The sequence below is a fragment of the Rhineura floridana genome, chromosome 14, assembly GCF_030035675.1.
Source record: "Rhineura floridana isolate rRhiFlo1 chromosome 14, rRhiFlo1.hap2, whole genome shotgun sequence".
Lineage (NCBI taxonomy): Eukaryota > Metazoa > Chordata > Lepidosauria > Squamata > Rhineuridae > Rhineura > Rhineura floridana.
This window is the reverse complement of record NC_084493.1, coordinates 36,167,224-36,191,507: the sequence shown is the minus strand read 5'-3', so window position 1 is coordinate 36,191,507 and position 24,284 is coordinate 36,167,224. Positions and strand designations below refer to the sequence as shown.

At 40.4% G+C, this 24,284-nt stretch overlaps 1 protein-coding gene across 2 annotated transcripts in view; it reads left to right on the top strand.

Moving 5' to 3' along the window:
• VPS13C (vacuolar protein sorting 13 homolog C) overlaps window positions 1-12,244 on the top strand; it is a 225,398-nt gene extending 213,154 nt beyond the window's left edge. For both annotated transcript variants that reach the window (XM_061595881.1, XM_061595880.1), the window contains exons 80-83: window positions 5,650-5,741; window positions 6,759-6,879; window positions 8,021-8,110; window positions 10,344-12,244. In XM_061595881.1, the coding sequence (XP_061451865.1) occupies window positions 5,650-5,741; window positions 6,759-6,879; window positions 8,021-8,110; window positions 10,344-10,445 (405 nt within the window). In that variant the 3' untranslated portion in view covers window positions 10,446-12,244. The remainder of the gene's footprint in view (window positions 1-5,649; window positions 5,742-6,758; window positions 6,880-8,020; window positions 8,111-10,343) is intronic.
• Window positions 12,245-24,284: the final 12,040 nt, after the last annotated feature.

Sequence of the window (24,284 nt, the reverse complement as noted above, 5' to 3'; positions counted from 1 at the left end):
CTGACAACGCTTGTGTTAAGGTGCATTTCAACCATCAAGGGAGCACTAATTCCCAAAGTCTTCAAGCAGAGGCCACTCTCATCTTTATCTGGGCTGAGCATCACCTGCAGCCTTAGAGGACAGAACATCTCAGTGGAGAGTTGAATGTCATGGTGGACTGGCTGAGCAGGAAGCAAGTTGCGCCATGAGAGTCTGCAGAGCCAGTTCAGCCCTCTGAAGTGAATCTGTTTGCCTTGAGCCACAATGCACAGCTTCCCCGTACTTCTGACATCAACAGGCAAACACAGTCAGTCAACCCTCTTCTGGTTCCCTTTGTACCATTGCCCTTGTTGGGTTGGTCATTGAGGAAACTTCATCTGGAACATGCCCAAGTAGTGCTTCTTGCTGCAGACTGGCCATGTCAGCCATGGTTCTTGGACCTTCTGCCTGTCGGTTGCCCAACCATGGACATTACTAATAAGGCTGAATTTCCTTTCACCAGGTCCAGTCTGGCATCCAGATCCAAAATAGTTGAGACTGAAATGCTTGGTGTTTGAGTGATGGCAGCTGACTCATTCCAGTGTTTCAGGGGAGGTCATCGATACCATCTTAGCCTCCAGGCAGGCCCTTCAGCAACCTCCCTTTGAACCCCTCAGAACTGGGCCTTTGCAGGTCCTCTCCTTCAAGGTTCTTTTTCCATGGCCATCACCTTGGTGAGACAAGTGTGGGAGTGGGGGGCCTTGTCCTCACCTCATCATCTGTGTGTTTTTCATAAAGACTCCATTGTTTTATACACTGATACATTGTTTAAACCTGGAGTAAGTTCTATTTTCCATTGCAACTAGGATATTGTTCTACCATCATTTTGTCCCAATCCTGTACACCCTCTAGAGAAATCCTGGCATTCCCTCGATGTTTGTAGAGCCCTCAAAGTCTACCTTGCTCATACCCAAGACATTTGTCTGACTGACTCACTGCTTGAGTCCTTTCATCTGAGAACATTTGGTTGGAAAGTTTCAAGTTCTACTTTGTCTTGTTGGTTGTGGGCTTGTATCTGGCCTATGAGTCTCTCAAGCTTCTGGTGCCTCGTAACATCAGAGCACACTCTACTCTGTCTGTAGCCACCAGGATGGCATTTGCCACCAATCATTCATTCATTTCTTCATCGTTGGTGATTACTCGTGGCCGAGTAAGATTGTCTTCCAAGATAAGGTCTTTAACAGTGGGTCCGTAAGTGAGTGGAGGCCAATTCTGGATCCACACAGCCTCCCACAGTGAGGACATAGGCTTCCAGATGGAAGATGGTCACGATGAGGATTTGTTTGATGTGCCTTCTACTTACCTCTTTTGTTCCGTTCGCCCTGTATTTGTGCTTCTTCGAAGTCCATAGTACCTTTGATAATAGCCAACCTCCATTTGGGACGTTAATGGCAAGTTTTAACTGGAGAGTTGAGAGTCGTTCATTAATGCCAATAGGAACTTCTGACAAGAGCTTCACAATATTATTTTTAATAGCAAAGCCTAGTCCATGTATTTGTCGTTCTTGTTCAGGCAGTCCTTTCCAGAAGAAGATATAATTTATCAGATACTATAAAATAGATTTTTACGCCTCAGCTGAAGCTTCTTTGGGGAGGCATGTTCTGCAACAAGCAGTGTCTTGTGTACAGGCAGCCTGGGTACCTTCTCTGCTGGTACTGCTTTGGTGCATCCCACCTGATGGCATACTACCCAAGGAAAACAGAGTGTTCATCTCATCTGAAAGGTAGCTTTCCCAGGTATCATGCCATCAGGATCCTCCCTGCAAATTTCTTACTGTGTTTGCCTGTATTAAAAAATATTGAACAGTTCCTGTGTGGCTATGCTTATGTTTACTATGCTGGCGTTGTGAGTCAAGACTTTACAACAGATAACATTGCTGCTCCTTCTGCATGTATTGTTCTTCCTGTTTTCCTCTTTGTGGTTTGTATTCGTCCTGTGTCTGGGGAAGAATTTCAATCTCATCTGGAATGGAATGGAGCAGGGACTGGAAGGAGCCATCCAAGTCATGATTCTTGTGCATTGTTGTCTTCAGACACTAGGCAATGCTACAACCTACCTGATGGCATGATACCTGGGAAAACTACTTTTCAGGTGAGACCAACAGTCCGATTTAGGCTTAGACTATCATATATCCCTGATCAAGATGAGTTGTTTTTCTCTTGCTTAGTTTACCTTTGGGAGTTCACTTGCTATCTGCATCACTATATCTAAGACCCTGGCAATGGCCATATATTTGTGCCTGGGAAACAAACCAATGCAAGCTGGAGCCCAGTGTAACCTGCAACTTTTTTCACAACATATTGGTTTATTGGAAGGTGATGAGTTATCAAGAACCAAGCGGCATAGTCAATAGATGTGTTGGATTTGGAGTGAGGAGACTTGGGTTCAAGTTCCTGCTCAGCCACAAAATTCATCGGGTGACTTTGAGCCCTTCTTTCTTAACATAGTTTGCTTCAGTCTGGTTGTGAGGTTCAAGGAATAACCATACATGTGCCATTCTGGGCTTGGAGAAAGATGGGTGCAATTCAGAAATTATGTAGAAATATGACTCATTTTGTTCTTTTTATTTCTTTAAACCACACACAACTTAATTTTGACATTGGCCAGAAGCATATCCCTTGTTAATATTTTGGGAGGTGGGACATATACTGAGAACAATAACACAGTATTGCCATTCATCTTGAATGGTTCGTTGGTGATCCCTCATAAGCCAAAAATGAAATAGGTACCCAAAAAATGGAAAGTTTTGTTCTTTACCTTTCCGTCTACTGCCTTCCTATTTGTTACCTACACCACCTGATCAGCTTCTAACATGTTTCTTCTTTCTTCCTCTCTCCCTCATGCTTACGCAGCAACAACTGGAATAATGGAGTCTGCTGTTTCCATTCTTTCTCTATAGTTAATCTTTATCTGCTGTGGTATATCTTAAAATATAGGGCATGATTCAATAAGAATCCATTTCACAGTATCTTCTTGCAGAGCCCTTTAAGTATCACTGATACGAAGTTTTTAAACTGCCCATTTCAAATGACAGGGATTTTTTTTTTAATCCCTGAGGTTAGCAGCACACTGGGAAAACTGGGGAGGGGGGGTGACTAGAAGTGGGAAAGAGTTTATATCTATTGTTCTTATTTAATGTGCCAATTCTTGCTGGATGCTTTTCTGGATTTAAGACCAAATAGAGATCGAGGACAGTGTTAATCAACTATTCACTAGTTGAAGTGTCAGTGTTATTTATATACTGGGTGAAAAAAGTATATTTGATAAAATCATTTTGCTATATCCTGCAAGCCATTGCAAATTCATGAATGTAGGCTATTCCTTCATGCTTCCCTATTTTTGCAAGAGAGGCTGGATGTAGGATGTTAAGTGTTATATGGTCAATGGTCTGTTTTTTCACTCAACACACATACATCCCAGGATGAGGGAAGTTGAAAATAACATTGATGCCTTGATGCTCAAAAACAACCATTTGTTTTGTTTAGCCATATTCACTTTTAGGAATTTTTATGATCTTCAATATGAATATTTCCATGAATATTATACTGTATTGATTAAAAATAAGGTATGTTTGGAGACAATAGATCTTTATTGTATTGAAACATGCTGTGGAAAATAATTTTTGTAATATAATTGTATGCATTTTCTTTTTGAACAGTAGATACCTGCTAGATTTTGTTAATAAAGACTAAAAAAATGCCCTGTATGTTTTGGCAACAAATATAAAAATAATCATGCACAGCTCCCTTTTCCCCCCCAAAAGTAAAACATATTGCCTGTTCATGTACTTCTGAGTTGCTCTCATGTGGCAACTGATGGGAGAGCCTTCTGTCTTCTGAGAAATATTTTAAAGGGAAAAAAAATCCCATTCTTAATTATGCTTTTGTTAATATTGATATTAAAATGTTTTGAGTAATTTATTGAGTAATTGTCATAGAAGTTCTGTGTAACATAACACCATGCATAGAAGGACTTGTGAGAACTTTTTTTTATAAAAAAAGGTTTTTAAAAGTTTCGAGGGTGGAATATGATTCCTGTTGGTTTAGTGCAGCCTTCCCCAGTTCCTTCTGTGCTGCGTGGGGTTGATAGGAGTGGTCCAAAATGTCTGGGGGGCATCTGGTTGGGATGCTTCCCTGCTTTGGAGAGATGGAGTCCTGAATCAGACTGCATTCTCCACTCCTAGCATTCTGAGCTTCATTGTGATCTCCTGGGAGCCATGCAGAAGCGCATCCTTTTTCTCTTGCCAGCCATACACTTGCACCTATCTCATCCCTGAGTGAAGAGAGAGCTGTTCCTGGCCTTGCTAAAACTTCCATATTGCATAAACTGCTCAATATTTCTTTTATGAGAAAAAAAATCAGTTTACTTCTGACATCCCCTGAAAGTTTAACCCGGATTGACAAATCAAAGGATGTATAAGGTGGAAGGAGAGGGGTTGCTTGGAGCCACATGGTAGAAGGCAGGAATTTTACACAACTCATAGGACTGTGTGTCACAAGGTGAATATTACTTGGAGGATTTTTTTTAAATTAAGGAACATCTTTGTCGATGCAACTATAGCAAGTTCTGTTACAGGATCTAGAATTCATTCACAAATGTGTCTTTCACCTTTACATACTCTTGAGAAGGCTTCTTATTATTTTTACTCTTACTAAATTATCTTGTATCTTTGTCTTCATTAGTTTTAAAAAATCATATAATAAAATTATAAATTGCCCATTTGCTAATTCAGGGGTTGCTAACCGTTTTTGGGCCCATGAGAATATTTGCAGACTCAAGAAACGGTACACCTGGAACTCATTCTGTTGGCTACGATAGAAAGCTGCTTCCAAGCCTAACTGTGGTGGTGGTGGTGGGGACCTCTGTAGGGACATGTGTACCCACAGGCACAATGTTGGTGACCCCTGCATTAGCTCATAAAAACTCAAAATAATGTTTAGACAGCTGTAGCTTCGGGTTTTGATATAACAAATGCTGCTATCTGACAGCTTAGATTTACACTTGAATATGTGCCCTCCCCCCCCTTTTCTGTATTGCAAGGTTTTATATCTGATTTCTATAACTGAAAGATGTACTTCAGATTTGTGAAAATAAAATTCAGACATGGGGAAAACAAAAGCTGAAGCCTGTTTGAATTAATGTTGCAGGTTACATTATACTTCTTTACGTGATCACAGACACAGTTCTACAGACTCTGCATGTTGCTCTTCTCAAAAAACATATCCCTGTTACAGGCACATTTAATGTGATGGTTTATTGTATTTTCCTTAACCCTTTTTTCTTTTTATCACTTTTGGGTACTTTATACACTCACATCTTGCAATATATGGCCTGCTCAGAGAAAAATGGCAAATGAATTATTATGCAGATTGCTACTTTTTTTTTAATTCTTCAAGATTAACATCAATATTGGATTCAATTCTGGCCTCTAAACCACTATGCAAATCTAACCAGCTCCCAAACACTAACTATGCTTTCTCAAACAAAAGAATGGGCATGATCCACTGGAATTGTCTCCTGGGAGGGTCCAAGACTTGTAAGTGGTACCTCATGTATGTGTTTAAAGTTTCAATTGGGACTAAAGATGTGTCATTCTGATCCCAGTCTTTTGTTATTCCCATCCTGCTTTAGAATTCTCATATCAAGAAGCTGGTAGGAGAAAGCTTCCAATACCACTGTGCTATTCCAGGAGGCAGAAAGGCGCACATTGTAGTAACTAACAGGTATTGTGCTGGCAAAACAAGTGGAATTTAATCAGTGTTTTAAGGAAAATTCATTCAATCTAAGCTAATCAAAAGGCAAAACCTTCCACTATGTAAAGAGTTACATTGAACTGGGATTATATTTCAGTCCTTTGTGGAAATTTTTGTTTTTAATCTTTGCATGAGAAATTAAGTTAAATGTGGGAAGAAGCACGTTTCAGTGATAGAATTTCTAGGAATCTGTTTTTTTTCTGATAAGGGCATGGAAGGCGATGGGTCAGTCCTCTCTTTTCTACAGTTGGACTTGCCTGAGCCACCACCACTCTTTCTTGCCTGTGAATTGGCATCTAATGGCCAGATGGTTGTATTCAAGGGCAGGATGTGGCTCTGGGGCCGCCAGTTGCTGATCTCTACTTGAGAACCAGATTCTGCTGTATCTCATGATGAAGAAAATGTCACATATCCATATAGTAGACATAACAAGACTGGTATTGTTCTCTGATTTGCATTCCATGTCCTTCCAGAAATCATTCACATTATCTACCTTTTAACTGGAGATGTCCAGGATTGAATCTGGAACCTCCTGCATGCAAAACAGCTGCTCTACCACTGAGTTATGGTCCCTTTCCAATGTGGATATTAACGTGTATTCCTTCTTTGCCACATGCCTTCATTATCTTTAACTGAAAGCCCCCTCAAGGAACCAGATATTTGAATTTCACTTCTTTTCCTCACTCCATCACTTCATTTTTAGGCAAAGCTTTTCTCCTTGAAATTTTGGCATATGTTGATACAATTCCTTCCACTCTTTTTCATACATCAGAGCAAAAGGGCATGCTTCATTTGGCAACTTAAGTTCAGGCATAGTTTTAACAATTTTGTGGCTACAACTATTCACCTTCCTGAAGGTGTCTTGTGTCACATGCATGGTCTGCAGAAATAGATATTCATGTGTTGAGCAGCTTTTTGTGGAGCTTTTTGTACCAAACACTTAATTTCTACTAAAGAGAAAATATTAATGTTTCCATCTTCATCTAGGAGAGTAATGATCATAAAGGAGGTTGAGATTCTAGGGTACACAACAGACTGGGACTATTTATTTGAAGATTTTACACAGCCACCAATTGTGGATGAAAACGTACTGCATATCTTTGTTAAGGTAGGAGAAACATATCCATGTATGCTCTGGTAACCATAATAAAGTTACAAAATACTTTATTATTGAATAACCCTCAGGGAATTGATGGTTTCAGTTTTTAAAGTAAATTGCTTAAAATTTATTTGATTTCTGGCAACTCTAGGAAGCATTGGAAAGTCAAACTGATATGTCTTTCTTTATCTTACATGATCTGTAGAGTCCCTTTATTCACTCAGGGTCTGTCCAGGTGAGATGTTTATATAGCACAATGAAGTTGTGCAGGATCCAGACATGTTGCCAATAACTCAAGCACTTGATGGACTTTTGCATTTTCCTAGCTATCAAAATATAATTCATTGCTGAAAAAAAATGTGATTCTTTCTCCAGTTCAAAAGCTTATGCCATAATAAATTTGTTTCAGATGCTGCAAGACCCTGGCCCTGTTCACATGTCACGGTAAACCATGGCTTACCTTAACAGAGCATCATGTTAGTGCATACTGCTGAATCACTCCCATTTTGCTCTGCCATTTCTCAAGCCAGGACCAACAAACCACAAGCCTTGGGTTACCATGATGTACAAAGCAGTGTTTGAGGCTTGTTTCTCCTAAGTAAGCTATGATCAATGTCAAGAATAAACCTTGGCCTGCCATCATGATTGATCTGGAGAGAAATAAACCACAAGCACTGGTTCACATGCCACAGCAAGCCAAGGTTCATGATTTCTTCTTCCCAGCTCAAGAAAAGGTGGAGTGCAACAGGAGCAATTCAGCAGTATGCACTAGCTTGCTGCTCTTTTGTGGTTTATGGCTTATCATAGCATGCAAATATGGTCTTAGTTTAGTGCAGCAAAGAATCAACAGTTTGCCCTTTGAAAGTTTTTTTTTCCTAACTAGTTTTCCTGGGACTTGAAGATGAATAGGTAGAAATGGGTACAAGTGGGGGGGGGGACATACTTTGATGCGTAAGTGGTAATGTATAATTTAATACTTTAGTGTTTTGTGTCATCTCACATAAAATAGCTTTCTGACTATCTTTCTTTTATAAGTAATTTATGGCCAGAGTTAGCGCCATAACAAGTGTGATCTGACAATGTCATTTTTAGTAGTGGCAGGTACTAACGTTTTTACAGTCCTTTCAAATTGTCCTGGTTTTTCTAACAGGACCAAGGGCTGTTAACATTTCACAAAAGAGAGAGTTCAGGACAAGAATTGGTCAAGAAAATCCAGCTCAAGAATGCCGCTTCAGCCCAGGTAATGATACTGGAACTAAATACTTCAGCATCTTACATGGCTTAACATTTTAAGTATAAACATGGTATCTGAAAGTATGGCAGCATCCTGGTCCACAAATATTGTGGATTTGAACTTCACTATGAGGTCTCTTTGTCCGCAATCCTTCTTCTCACTTCAAATGTGGACGCCACACTTTGGCACTGAGATCAAGGTACCTCTGCCTTTCTGAATAGTCTTAGGATAGAATAACAGCTTTTCCTCCACCCTTGAAGTTTTTTTATCAAGAAATTGGAAGAAGGGAAGAGTTCCTTTTCTTCCTCATGCTTGAGTTTTAGAGAACTGAATTGCCTCCATTTTTCTCTATTAAAAAAATAATCCCATAATTATTTACAACATGGGGTTGAAGGCACTGAGGAGCATCATGCTAAAGAAACAACAACCTCTCTTTCTTAACTGTCTGTTCCAGCAGCAATTGGGCCTCTCTAAGACATTGGACTTTCATTTTCAGTGGTGGTGAAATTTCAGTGGTAGTGAAATCTTCCCAAAAAGCCACCCTGTCTACAGTCTCATTTGAGATACAGATTGACACACACACAACACTGTCCCAAATTCTGTGTTTGGCTTGAGGGCCACCTCAGTGCAATGTGAGGGAGGCATCTAAAAATGGATTGTCTCGCATCAACTGCTCAGGACAGGCAGAGTCATGTGATACCATTCCCTTTTCTGAGGGGAAAGGGCCAGAGGAGGTGTTGAAGGAAGTTAGAAAGTGAGATAAAAGATTAATATTTATTTTTAATAATATTTTTTAAATAATTAATCTAAAAATAGAAAGGAAAGAGAGGAGAGCTGTTATAGGAGAAATAAGTTAATGTAAAAGGACTAGGGAGGAGGGATGAAAGAAATGGGCAATTGGGGCTGGGGGAGGAATGAGATACAAGATGAGTGTGAAAGGAGAATAGGAGAAGAAATAACAGGAGATGGGTAAAAATGTTTTGAGAGGGTGGGAAGGAAAATTTAAAAGGAAAAGTCTTCTCCACTTAGGACATCTGGATCAGCAAATTCAGGCTAAAATAGGGAAGCTGAATCACAATACCTCCAGTGCAATGTCTGTACTTACATTTGCACATGAGGAAAGCTGAGCTACGAAACTCCTTGCCACAAGGAAAATGCAATTTCCAAAGATTGGTTAGATCTCATTAGAAAGTGATGTCAGTGACTGCCAGCTAGGAATGGAGGGAAAATTTCATTAAGTTCGCATTTATAAGTGAACCTATGTAATTCACATTTTTTGAAACAGTATGCGAAGTGAAACACAGCCATCCTTCAAAATTCACACTTCCCTGAATTTTGCAATGCAATTCACTAGCCAAGTAACATGCAAAGAAATGCATATAATAAGGTAAAGTGTGCGTAAAAATGCATATCTTAGTGAAAATAGCAGACACAAATACATTATACAAGGGAAAATTGCATTGCAAAAATATGTATATTAGGCAAAATTGCATATAGAGATGTGTATACAGGCATACCCTGCTTAATGTTGCTTCCCTTAACTTTGCCTTGCTATAACGTACATGCGCCATACGTCCCCATACCCCGCTTAACGTTCGCGTGCTTCGCAATAACGTACACTTTATTGGCATGACGCCGCTGCCATCTAGTGGTGATTGCGTGCAGTACAAGTGAAGACAATTGCTTCACTTAAAGTTTATTTTCGGTTAAAGTGTACTCTCCGGTCCCATTGCGAATGTTAAAGCGGGATATGCCTGTATTAAGAGAAATTTGCACAAAGATGCTGCTGAATTTTCATGAGGACTTCTTTTTTAAAAAATCACAGTCTGATAGGAAATGTAGAGAAGTGAACTGAAGAGAACTTACTGAGAAAGCATGAGAAACTGAAACTTCCAGATTCAACATCCATATTGCTAGGTGATTATGCCAAATTCTGTCTCCATTTGCCACCATTTTGTGACTGGTGGAACTCAGTCATTCTCTGCTGTCTCAAGTGGGGCCTAGAGGCAGAACATTTGAGAACCCATGAACTAGGGCATCTTATTGAATTGATGCAGGCAGTTTCTGTTATAGACCCTTATCTCCATGCCTCTCAGATTCCCCTAATTTTTGTTTCTCGTTGTTTGTAATGGAGCTAAGTTCAAATTTTTACATCTCTTCAATAAATATTTATTCAGTTTTTCCATGAAGTCTTTTGTGAAGTTTAATGGCTAGTAATAAACATCTGTTTGCTTCACAGAGGATTTGTCATGCTATTGATGAAGCGCAAGCAACAAGACATCAGCAGAAGTTGGTGAAACAAGCATCTCTGAAATTAAGCAGACCACAGACACCATCTTAGTAATAGTAACATCCTTCATTTAGGTGGCCTTTCAGGGAATGGATTTTATGGAAACCATGTAGGTACATCCATGCATGATGCTCCTCATGGTGCTTTTTGGAGTGGGGGTTAGCCGTTTAGACCAATAGCTCAGAAATTATCGTTGGCATCTTTCTGCTCCAAAGATATACAGAATTATATTTAATTCTATAATTATGCAATTCTATATAATTAATTATATTTAATCATTCCATCTGCTTGGATTTTCAGTTTCACTAAAAATTCAGCAGAATTATTTCATTCTGCTACAGTTGGAAATGAATCTTAAATGAACAATTGTTTGAGCAAATGAACTAAATCGTCCCCTCACATCTCCTTGGGTATATTGAAACAAATGTTTAATGCTGAAAAATGATTGTGGTAGTAATGTGAAATACAGAAGACAATGTATTTTTTTATTTAAAGTATCTCTTCTATGTTTATTTGAGAATTAATTGTATTCATAATGGAAGCAGCTAAAATAGCTTTCAAGTTTTTGTGTGACTTTCTGCTGATCTTTCAGTAGACTTTATACGACAGGATTTGACTTGGTTCAGGAGTCATCATTTACACTCATTTCTGACAATTCAGTTAGTTGCACAGTAGGAAACAGAGGTACAAGAAGGTACATTTGTATTAGTAATGGTATCTTTATTCATGTCAGCCAGTAAACAGTCTTTCATTACTTTAACATTGCATATATTTAGGTTTTAAAGTATATCATTATTTGGGATGGAGATGACTGGCACAAGTTTGTAATGCACGTTCTGGCTACATACAGAAAAATGAACAAATGGGTTTAAGAACACAGTGTACTTCATGCAACAAAATATGATAATTTAAACCTAAATTAGTCTATGTAGACTGACTATTATTTAAGTTAGATCAACAGGTAAAATAATTCTTTCTGTTCCAGCACTTGAATCCTGTGCTGAATTTTAGGCTGCAGTTCAACAAGGCACATGTGTTTGTGGGGAATCTATGCAGTAACTCATTAGGAGGACTCTGTTTGCAAGAGCCTATGTGCACTTTTGCAGCTGGGATACTATTATTAAACAAGTCTTGTTTGCAGACCGGATAGTAAATCAAGTGTTCATGCTGCCAGATTTTTATTTTTATTTTATTTTTCCAAATGAAAAGATCTCTATCTAGAATTCAGTATTCCCTAAGTATGACCATTTGTTTTTCTGTAATAAGTCTTTTTCTTTTTTTGCCTTTGCAAGCATTTTGTTTTATGCAGCAGTCTTGCATTCATTCACTTCGCTGTTGATTTGTTGGTAATATGCTTAGCATTAGCATGGCAAAAATTGCTAACAATACTGCCTGCATTTGTAGTTTGGGGAATTTAGATTTATTCTTCTGGAATTATGAACTGTCAATCAATGATGAAGGGTTTTAAGCAAAGAAAAATCATATTTAATGTGTTATCTGCCTTGTTCATAAATCAGGTGCTGCTCTGTGAATCCATATCAACTAATGGCCAATAGAGTTGTTTGCCTTGGTAAAAGGCAGCTCCATAAGCCGGGAGTGTGCTACCAAATACTGATTTTTTAAGAAAACGTGGGGGAGAGGGTCTTTTTTTTCCCTAGGGTGAATTCCTACATAGCATTGTAGGGTTACTTAGAACAGTAAAAAGGGCACAACCCTATACGACTGGCTCATTTGTTAGCATATAAAAGTCTTGTCTAGTTCAGTAAGTGTTTTGCTTATAGGACATGTAAAATGTACCTTTTGTACATGTGTTCTTTATTTTTGTCATTATATGTGTAATATTGCCAAATAAAAAGACTTTATATGCAGCTCATTGTGGCTTTCATGGCAAACAGTCGATAAGGTGAAGTTACCAAATTGATATACAGCTAAATAATATTTAAAGAAATTGCACTGTGAAATTAAAAAACACACTTGGAATACTCTGCCTACAAAGAGACACGTGGTTAGAGGTTCCTCCCACATCTCCGTTAATTTCTCTTAAACTGTTTTCTGTTGCTTTCCACAAGGTGGTAGCATTTACTCACCTTTGCAACTGACACTTGCAACCAACTGCAACTGATACTTGTTAGAGTGAGGTTTGAGAGGTTACACAGAATACATAGCGCATATCTGTACATCTTTAGGATGTCAAACATTGCTATAAGTGCTATAAGTTTGTCTCTGTGGGGAAACATTGAAGAAAAGGATGAGATGGCCTCTCAATGCTCACTTTAACTTTGACTCTCGATAGGAAGGATATGGGCCTTAACCATCCACACAGATGTTTTCTTAAAGAAGTTGCATTCTAAACAGAAAAAAATGGTGTGCAGTATGCGTGTATGTACTTTGTTTGTGTGTGTTGGTGCATACACATGGATACGTACATACAAAGAGAGAGTCTAATGAGGAGCATTTGCAAACTTCTTTTTTAAACCTTGTTGTCTAAAGAACATGTCTTCTAGATTACATTACAGGACTTTTTCAATCAAAACGAAAGGAAGAAAAAAATTAAGGAATCTGGCATACTTAGCAACCATATATTAATATCATCTACTTTCATCCCAGAGACCTCGTTACTTCAAAAATTCAAAGGCAACTTTTCTTAGGCTGCAGAATAGTGTATATAACATTAGACCAACCTAAGTTACTGCACAAAAAAGCATGTTTTTTGAGTAACAATTTTTCCCAAGGTAGCATGCCATCAGGAGGGTATTAGTGCCACCTAGTGTCCAAAGGCAGGAATGCATGGGAGTCAAGACTTGGTAGTGCTCCTTCCAGAAGACAAGACAAAGGCAGGGATGGACTGAATCCATCCTTGTCTTAGCTCTTGTGAGTTTGTCTTGTATTCTGTTTCTGAACCTGTCTTTCTGCTTCTATTCCTGTTACTTTCTTGTTCTGTTTCTTGTTGTTTAAAAGAAAAATTTGAGACACCGGGGCCTTCCCCCTCCCTGGTTTTTCCCTCCTGCTCCAGTCGTCTGGAGGTCGCGGCTTCTTCCCCCTCCCGTTGCAATTTCCCCCTCCACAAATTGCGCCGACACTGAGTCCAGGGGGTGACAGCTGCTACTTAGTCCACCTGCTGCCAGCTGCTACTGCTGCCAGTTACTTTCCTGCCCCGGCAGCCACTGATCCGGAGCTCCCAGCTGCAGCTCTGGGCACATCTTCCCACCCACCCCCAGCTGATCGCAGCTTGTGCCCAATTGTGACTGTGATCCAGGGGTCACCGGCTGCTACCGCGGCCAGTTGCTGGGCTGTCCCTGCCCTTGGTCCTTCCTTTGACCGCTCTTTTTGGCTCCAGGCAGTCTTTCTCTCCCGACCACCATTTTGTCTTCGTTTTCCCACCTTTGTGAGCTGCATTGCTGGTTCAGACCCTTCGCAGTAGACCTCTTCCCCTCGTCTCAGAAGACACAGCTCCCACGTTTCTTTGTAAGATATCATCAAGCGGGAGAGGAGGCAGTCAACACCCTATCAATGCCATGGCCAAGAGGGATTCTGTACACTTTTCTCCAGTTCCTCTGCTGAGCTGGACCATCCGAAAACTCCATCAAGAACACGCCCAGATGATTCTGCTGGCAACTTCCTGGCCACGCAGACCATGGTTCTCAGAGCTGCTAACCCTCTCAATTCAAGCTATGCAATGTCTCCCTCTGCGACCGGATCTTCTCTCCCAGGGGCCAATATTCCATCTGGATCCCAAGTGGTTGAGCCTGACAGCCTGGAAGTTGAGTGGCGTCACTTGACATTTTCAGGGCTTTCCAAAGACATCATTGCAACCATATTGGCTTCCAGACATCCCTGCACCATTCACAGATACCAAGGCACGTGGTTGGCCTTTGCCAAGTGGTGCTCCAAACAATGGCTTTGTCCATCTAGCTCTACAGCCCACCACCTGTTGGACTTCCTACATGAGGGACTCTCCAGAGGGTTGCAGCCTTTTGCAGACAGGTCTCGGCTGTTTCATCCATCTTGTCAGAGCATCCTGGCCAGGCTCCTCTTGGATCTCATCCCCTGGTTCACTGCTTCCTAAAGGAGGCTTCTCTTCTGTCACCACCAGTTGCCCATCAGTTCTCATCCTGGAGTCTTCAAAAAGTCCTGCAAGCTCTGCAACATCCTTCATTGGAGCCCCTGCAATCTGTTCTGCTATGCCTGCTCTCCTTCAATGTGCTCTTTCTTGTGGCAATCACCTCTGCATGCAGAGTTTCAGATCTTGCAGCTTTATCTACTGCCCATGTGTTTTTCACAAGGACTCCGTAGTGCTACGCACAGATCCAGCCCTTCACCCTAAGGTGTCTTCTGCCTTCCATTGCAGTCAGGACATCATGCTGCCTTCCTTCTGCCCTCATCCAAGCCATCCTCTTTAGAAAGACTGGCACTCTCTGGACGTTCATTGGACTCTGAAGGTCTACCTGGCCAGGACTAGGGACGTTCGCCTGATGGAATCTCTCTTTGTCTCCTTCCATCTGAGGACATTGGGCAGAAGTTTGATGTTGTCACATTGGCTTTGTGCCTGCATCACCCTGACCTATGAGTCCCTTGATGTTCTGGTGCCCCAGAACATCACAGCTCATTCCACTAGTTCAGTGGTCACCATGTGGATATCTGTACAGCTGTGGTTTGGTCTACTCCAAATTCGTTTATTAGACAGTACAAGGTAGACCGATATACTTCTGCAGACATCTCCTTCAGTAGGCGTATATTACAACAGATATTGTCCTCTTCTTAGGCAGCCTGAGCCCACCCTACTAGGACTGCTTTGGTACATCTCTCTGGATGGCATGCTACCTGGGGAAAACAGACAGTCTCACTTGAAGGGTGGTTTTCCCAGGTAGCATGCCTTCAAGGCTCTCCCAGATCGGGGGGGCTGCCCATCCTCTTGGAAGGGATACAATCTACATATGTTTATCTGCTCTAACTTGCTCAACATTGTTCATCTCACTGTGACTAAGGCTACTTTCTCATGTTATTGTTTAAGTGGGAGTCAAGTGGAGTTTGTATTTGTTTGTGTTGCTCCTTCTAACTAATATTTCTTCCAAGTTTATTTCGCATCCTGGATGTGAGTCATCCAGAATGGACTGGGGTCTCTCCAGAAGGAGCAGCAGAAGTCTTGACTCACATGTATTCCTGCCTTTGGACACTAGGTGGTGCTAATACCTCCCTTATAGCATCATACCTGGGAAAACCACCCTTCAGGTGAGATCAATGGTCTGTTTCTGAGTAACAGTTCCTTTTAAAATTCCTTGTAAAACAGAACAAAGAGTTCTGTGTTTCATAAGTTGGGAGCAGCCTGATAAAAGTGACTGACAGTAAGTTCAGGACTGACAATAAATTTACAAAGCTTTGTTGTTGTTATGTGCCTTCAAGTCAATTACGACTTATGGTGACCCTATGAATCAGTGACTAGGGATAGCTTTAAAAAGTTAGAAAAAAATCATGATTTTTGATAACCTTTTTGGATAACCTTTTTTTTAAAAAAGGCACTTTTATGGAGGATAGGCCTATCAGTAGCTTATTAGCTAATGCAAATATACCTCTCAGTGCCAGATGCTGAGGACAAAAGAATATGGGATAGCCATCACCACACCTTGTTTGTGAGTTTCTGGAGTTCATCCATTGTTTGTGAGTTTCCAGAGGCATTTGTCTATCTGCTGTTGGAAATGGAAAACAGAGTTAGATAGACTTTGGCCTGATCCAGTAAGGCGGTTATGTTGTCTGACTAATATGGTTCTGAAGCAACATAGCAACAACTGTCTCTACCAACAGAGCTGATGGTTGCCAGTGTGAAAACTCAAGTATACTTATTCCTGACTCCAGTATTGGGACAGCTGTATTTATAAGAAAGTCCCAAGATACTACCTATCCTTGTTGCAAGCACATGTGGATGCTCAGTAGAACAGTAATCTCTAAGCCAGCTATGGTATCCTAGAAATGGTTCTTAAAGAGCTCTAAACATCTTAAGTTCATAAATATGCAGAGAAAGTGGCATGAGAGGCCACTGTTATGTCTCAAAAATGAGGAATCTGGACTCCTGTGCAGCAGCCACGAGACCTTCCTTTCATTTTCATCAGGCCCAGAAATAGATTTTTACTTAATGTGGAATGCAGAGTACTATGGCGCAAGATGATGATGGCAGTAGCATGCACTGCAGTGGAGTTCGAGGGTGGTGGTGGTGAAGATGGGTTGTTTCTTCATGGTCATATATGCATATAACACAGCAATGTAAGAGGGGAAAGAAAGAAAGAAAGAAAAAGAAAGAATATTATTCTAAGATGCAAGCAGACAAATTTGCATGCACATGCATATGCTAATCTATATGTATAGATGCAAATTTAGGTATAATTAATTTAAAATTAATTTTAAATTAATCCTTTAGGATGCACACCTTAACGTGGTGAGAGGGTTTGAGAGTGTTGAAGAAATTAAGTGCAATGCCGTCAGGAGTCTACACTCCTAGCAGGGACACCCAAGGCGGAATGGTCAAAGCTGAGACACCAGACTAAGATGCATCCAAACTCAGAGGAAGTAAATGGTAAACCACCTCTGCATACCTTGTACCACAAAAACCCTATGAACAGAGTAGCCAAAATGCAACACGAGATAGTGCTGGAAGATGAGACCCCCAGGTCAGAAGGCACTCACGACGCACACAATAGGAACATGGAATGTGAGAAGCATGAACCAGGGAAAGTTAGAAATTGTCAAGCAAGAAGTGGAACGTATCAACATTACAATACTTGGTGTGAGTGAATTAAAATGGACGGGAATGGGACACTTTCAGTCAGGCGCAACTACAAAATATTTTATGCAGGAAATGAGCAATTAAGAAGAAAAGGGATTGCTTTAATAGTGAGAAGTGATGTAGCAAAAGCAATTAGGAGCTATAACGCGAGGTCTGAGTGAGTTATATCAATGAGATTAAACAGGAAACCTATTAACATAACCATCATCCAAGTCTACGCTCCAACAGCAAATGCAGAAGAGGAATTGGAGAGATTTTACGCCAAAGTACAGGAAGAAATTGATCACACACCAAAACAAGATATGATGATAATCATGGGGGACTAGAATGCAAAAGTAGGGAACAGAGAAGAACTAAGAATTGTGGGGAAATGGGGCTTAGACAGAAATGAAGCAGGAGAAAGACTTATTGAATTCTGTGAAGCCAGTAATTTGTTTCTTGCGCACACATTGTTTGAGCAACCGAAAAGACGACTGTACAGGTGGACATCACCAAATGGTCAATATAGGAATTAAATTGATTATACAATAGCAGAAGATGGAGAAGTTCCATACTTTCTGCGAAAACAAGACCAGGAGCAGACTGCGGTACAGATCATGAACTGGTCATATCAAAAATCAAAGTAAAGCTAAAGAAGAAGAACAAAGCAATCATAATGCCATAATCTAATTTAAATAACAGCCCAGAACAATATAAAGATCAAATAAGGAACACATTTGAGGCTTTAAACTTAGTTGACAGAGAACCAGAAGAACTATGGATTGAAGTCAGAGACATTATCAGGAAAGAAAGCAAAAAGACAATACCTCTAGTTAAAAAGAAAGAGCTCAATGGATGGTTGAAAAAACTCTTAAAATGGTTAAAGCAAAAGGAGATAGAAACATGGTCAGAACCCTAAATGCAACAATACATGGACTATTACATAGGAACAAAGAGAACTATTACAATAGTTATTGTATAGAAATAGAAGAGGACAACAAAAAGGGTAGAACAAGAGCCCTATTCCAAAAGATTAGAGAAATGAAAGGGAAATTTAAACCAAGAGTAGGGATGTTGAATAATCAACAGGGGAACACACTGACTGACCGAGATGAAATAAAAGGAAGATGGAAGCAATACACTGAAGAACTCTATAAAAGAGATTCCAGAATGACAGATTCATTCATGGAGAAAGCCATATGACGAAGAACCAGAAATTTTAGAATGTGAGGTGAAAGCTGCTCTTAAAATACTTGGAAGAAACAAATCACCAGGAACAGATGGCATACCAATAGAGTTGCTACAAGCTACTGAGACTGAATCCGTCTAAATTTTGAGAAACATTTGTCAACAAATATGGAAAACTAAACAATAGCCTACAGACTGGAAGCGTTCAATATATATCCCAATTCCAAAGAAAGGGGATCCTATGGAATGCAGTAATTATCGAACTATTCCCTTAATATCCCATGCAAGTAAAGTAATGCTCAAGATTCTACAACAAAGGCTCTTACCATATATGGAGCGAGAAATGCCAGATGTCCAAGCTGGATTTAGAAAGGGAAGAGGCACCGGAGATCATATCACAAACATACGTTGGATAGTGGAACAGACCAAGGAATTTCAGAAGAAAATCACCCTGTACTTTATAGATTACAGTAAAGCCTTTGACTGTGTAGATATGAAAAACTTTGGCCTGTTTTAAAATAAATGGGGGTGTCACAGCATCTGATTGTCCTGATGCAAAACCTATACTCTGCACAAGAGGCTATTGTAAGGACAGAATATGGAGAAACCGAATGGTTCCCCATCAGAAAGGGTGTGAGACAGGGGTGTTTTTTATCACCCTGTTTGTTTAATCTATACGCAGAACATATCATACGGAAAGCAGGATTGGACCAAGATGGAGGTGTGAAAATTGAAGGGAGAAATACCAATAATTTAAGATATGCAGACAATACCATACTAACACAAACCAACAAAGATTTGAAACGAATGCTGTTGAAAGTTAAAGAGGAAAGCACAAAAGCAGGACTGCAGCTGAACATCAAGAAGACTGAAGTAATGACAACAGAAAATTTATGTAACTTTAAAGTTGACAATGAGAACACTGAAGTTATCAAGGATTGTCAATACCTTGGCACAATCATTAACCAAAATGGAGACAATAGTCAGGAAATCAGAAGAAGGCTAGGACTGGGGAGGGCAGCTGTGAGAGAACTAGAAAAGGTCCTCAAATGCAAAGATGTATCACTGAACACTAAAGTCAGGATCATTCAGACCATGGTATTCCCTATCTCTTTGTATGGATGTGAAAGTTGGATACTGAAAAAAGCAGATAAGAGAAAAATCAACTCATTTGAAATGTGGTGTTGGAGGAGAGCGCATACCATGGACTATGAAAAAGACAAATTGGCTGTTATAACAAATTTCACTAGAAGCTACAATGATGAAACTGAGGTTATCATACTTTGGATGCATCATGAGAAGACATGACTCACTAGAAAAGACAATAATGCTGAGAAAACAGAAGGAAGTAGAAAAAGAGAAGGCCAAAGAAGAGATGGATTGATTCCATAAAGGAAGCCCCAGACCTGAACTTGCAAGATCTGACCAGGGTGGTTCATGACAGATGCTCTTGGAGGTCACTGATTCATAGGGTCGCCATAAGTCATAAACGACTTGAAGGCACATAACAACAATTTAAAATAAAACTAGAATAAATATCACCATGGGGGGGAAGACTATGGCCAGGTGACCTGTGGCTGCTCAGTGCCGTCCAGAGCTTCAAGAGCTGTCCAGCTGTCCCTCCCTGTGGTTCTTTATCTGAAACAAGTGTTGTACCGGTAGCCTTTCAAACAGAACTCTGTCCTTCTGACAACCCTAGAAATAATAGACTGAGCCCTGTAGTGGAGGACATATGACCATCCTACATTTTCCAGAGTCGCAGCCTTAGTCTGTTGCAGCAAAAACAAAGAGTGCCTGAAAGACAAAGGCCCTATCTGTACTATACATGCAAGGCACTATTATACCACTCTAAACAGTCATGGCTTTCCCAAAGAATCCTGGGAACTGTGGTTAAGGCTGCTGAGAGTTGTTAGGAGACTTCTGTTCCCCTGACAGAGCTACAATTCCTAGAGTTCCCTGGGAAGAGGGATTGGTTGTTCAACCACTCACAAGCAGCTGAATATTCTTAATACCTGGTTCAACTTAAGAGATTGTGTGCCTTTCATATATATCTAGGTGGGAATCAGAAGATAAGTGGTAGTATAATTCGTTATGTATGCTTTTTCTTACCTGTAAGATGATTCTTGCAGGTGTAGTCTTCCAGGTGATTGCTTTTTTTTTATCTGAAAGAGGTTGTGTGTTTGCAGGCATGGGAGAACCTTCTATTATTAAAGCTGTGTCAATTTCTCATTGCAAACCCATGCTTTCATGTGCACTCTGGAACTAATTTTTTATATATTTTGGGGAAAAAAAACCCTTATATTGCTGTTCCGTTTTAAAACAATCAGTCCAGTCAGAAACACACGCAAAGCACTTGAAAGGAAACTGAGTGTCTTTAAAAGCTGAGGCAAACGGGATGGACTTTGCCTAGTGTCTAAGAATAAGTGAAGCTGACAAGCACATGTGCTTTGTGGGAGCCCTGTCATTAGGATACCACCACTGAAGAGGCTTCCTCTCTGGCAGCTGGATCCGTGGCTGCTGAAAGCATATGGCGAAAAGGGTCTTGCTTGTTAGGCTGCTAGTGCAGGGAGAAGGTGGTCCTTAAGTTGCACCTGTAGCATTGCTGGCTAAAAGTAACTTGGTGAGATCAAGACTGGCCCAAGCACTGCCTGCTTAACAGAGGCAGTCCAAGAGATTTGGGAAGGCAAAAAATCTAAATTGTTAATCTAAATCATTAACATGGCCACTGGAAGATTTTCTGTATAAACCTCACTAAAATGAATGAGAGTTGTGCAAGAATACTTGTTGCACAGAGTTCGAGAAATGCAGAGTCAAAAAACATGAGAAGAGACCATTTGGAGGGAGCCAAGTGCATGGGGGGAGGAGCAACAGGATTTCCCTTCTGCCCTTTACCCCCTTCCTTCTCCCTGCAATTCCTTGCAGATCTCTGCTTGCTTGAATTCACATTAATTACACCTTTATTTTGGCTTCAAGCCCTTTGATTTTAATATCTCATTAAAACTCCCTCACAAACAAATTTAAAATACGAAATCCAAATCACTAAGATTCCTTACCAGTTAAATGCTTGACAGTCAGTTCCTACTAGAAGGTCTTAACCGCACTTCTGGAAAATGTATCAACAGGGCAGATTCCAACACTACTAGAGCAGTAAGGGAAATACAGCTTGACTACCATACCAGTCTGGAACCCTTGGTAATCGTGGTGGCAAGGCCCTCGCTTGTGGATACAGGGCATTAGAGGCTCCCCTGCTACTCAAGCAACACAGCTTGACTTTTGGAATGCAGGGTGGCATCACTACTGATGGACACTTACTGTGAAGTTCTGGCTGTGGGTGGATAATATTGCTAAATGGGTGCACTTCCATTTGTCTTGGGGGTCACTGTGGGATAGTCCTCTAGGATTAAGACAGACTCTTGTGTTGAACCACGACAAGGATATTTTAGTAGGAGAAATACCTGATGGTGCATTTCGTTCATGTTAGAGCTAATTAGAACTAATTACACCAGGACCACTGTACAAATCTGAGCGATTACCAACCCTTTTGCATTGTAAGGGCATTTCCAAGGAGAAGCTATTCACCTATATATACATGGAGGGATCTGGTTTAGTTTTTTAAAATCCTAAATATGGCTAATCCTCTGCGTGCTCAGTGGAGAGCAACTCTTGAGCTGAAGAGGGTACGATTCTGCCTGATCTAGAATTTAGGCTGGAGGGAGGGGTTCAACTCTGAGCACAGATTCAGTGGAAGTGCCAGACCTTGTGGCAATTGCATATTCTATTTGTGTATAGATGCAAAATTAGTTTTAACGTTAAACAAAGTTTTTTTAAAAGTTAAAGGAGATCCAGCACCTGTTGCAAAAGACCAGGGGTCTTAGCCCACCCCCTAGCGATGCCCCTGATGGAAGGCATTTCATTCTGTCAACCTTGATTCCTCACTTGTGAAGCAGCAAAACAATAGTAACTCAAGAGTGGCGTGACTTGGACTGCTTTAAATATCAATTGTAAACTGTGTAAATGCAACGTGCTGAATATACTGTAAATGGCAAGTGGAGGGGAAGGAATACTGCGTTTAGGCAGCGGTTTCACACAACCTATTCCATAGCCAGTTCTCATCCCCAACTCTGTGTGTACTTCCTCTAGCATGTGCTATAAGCATAAATACGTTCCTAGCTACTGGAAAAATCTACTCTGGAACACGGAGGGGGAGTGCCATAGACCAAGTCAGACCATTGGTCCATCTAGTTTAGTACTGTCCACAATGACTGGCAGTGCCTCTCCAAGGTTTCAGGCAGAGGACATTCCCAGCCCTACCCAAAGATGCTGCCCGGACTGAACTTGGAACTTAACACATGCAAAAGCAGGTGCTTTACTATTGAGCTATGGCCCTTCTAAATGGACTGGTAAAATACAGGAAGGCAAAGTCCCACCCACTGAGAATTTTTCTTCCTGGATGCCTCCGCAAATCCACCCTCTCCCCCAGCTAGTTTGCAATTTTGTAATACAACACTTTCATGCCTTGATGTTGTGGCTTGACAGTGCAGTCCACTGTCTGGATTTCGAGGGCAACAAGTGAAGCAAGAAATGTCCTGTTTTCAGTTGTGTTATGCGTGTAACCAATGTCCAGCTTTCTGTCAGGTCAGAAGTACCCCCAAAAAGTTGATACCTCTGTAAGGGTCTAAATGTGTGACATGAGGCTGAGGCTTCCTATATAAAAAACATAATTATTGTATGTATCATACTTGATAACGTGCTGGAAGAAAGTGCAAAAAATAATTTAAAAACCATGTGGGCCAGCTTTTGGTCTGCTGGAGCACCAAAGTTTTAATGAACATGTTGCAATTGTCTCTTCACCTGTGACACCTTAGTATCCATCTCAGTGTTTGTATTCTTCCCAAGGAGACAGTGATTAAAGATCTGTTCTCACCCGGTAGGAGGTGATCAATGGCAGCTGGCATTTGCCTTTGTTTGTTGCACCAGTCAGTGTGTGGAGATCAGCAAAGCTAAAAACAGAGAAGGGGGGAAGCATCTTGCCTTGGACTCAGCTCAGCTTTGATTTTATGCTGCTTAGAGGACAATGTACTGGGTTTTTTTTAGTCACACTGAGGACCTCATGGGGATAAATTGCATTCCCAGATTTTTAGAGTTTGCAGAGCACATCTCATTATCTGTAGTTAGAAGAAAATTTGGTAGTGGGTCGTATCACTTGTACTTCAAATAACTACAGATTTATTTATTCTTTCTTTTTACCCTTTTGGCCCAGTTTCAGAAAAGATTTTATGCTCCTTGTCAGATCCAAGTGTGGATCTACTGTATATTCCTCATGGATCTAGTGACCTCAATAATAATGATTATATGAGGCTTTCCAAACAGTTCAGTAAGATGGAAGTTTGTGATCAGATTTTTTTAAAAAGCAGTCATTGAGGGAGAGGAAAGAGAGGCAGAGGATCACAGCACTGGAGGAGGGAGGATTAACTAGGGTTGCCATATTCCAGTTTTACAAATTCAGTCAGGCTAATTTGAATATTGTGCAAATTATTTGCTAATTATGCAAATTAATCATATTAATGGTTGCATTGTCCAGTTGTTTTGTTTTTGTACCTAGTAATTACCACCAAAAACTGGGGGAGGATATGAGGAATCTTTTTTTTTAACTTACATGTTCAGCCTTAAATGCGTAGACTCTAGTTTCCAATGCTTTGGAATATTTATTCATTCATTTATTCAGAGGATTTATATCCTGCTCTCAGGGCAGCTTACAAAAACAATAAAAATACACAATCAATCAATTAAAAACAATATTGTGACTGAGAGGTTGTCTTACCAACAATTGGGAAATGTGAAATAAACACTACAACCTGTAACGCAGATAGAAATCAAGATTTCAATATCAGTTCAGTCAATAATCTTATCTAATTAGCTTCAAAGCAAGCAGTGCTGTCCTTTCCAAC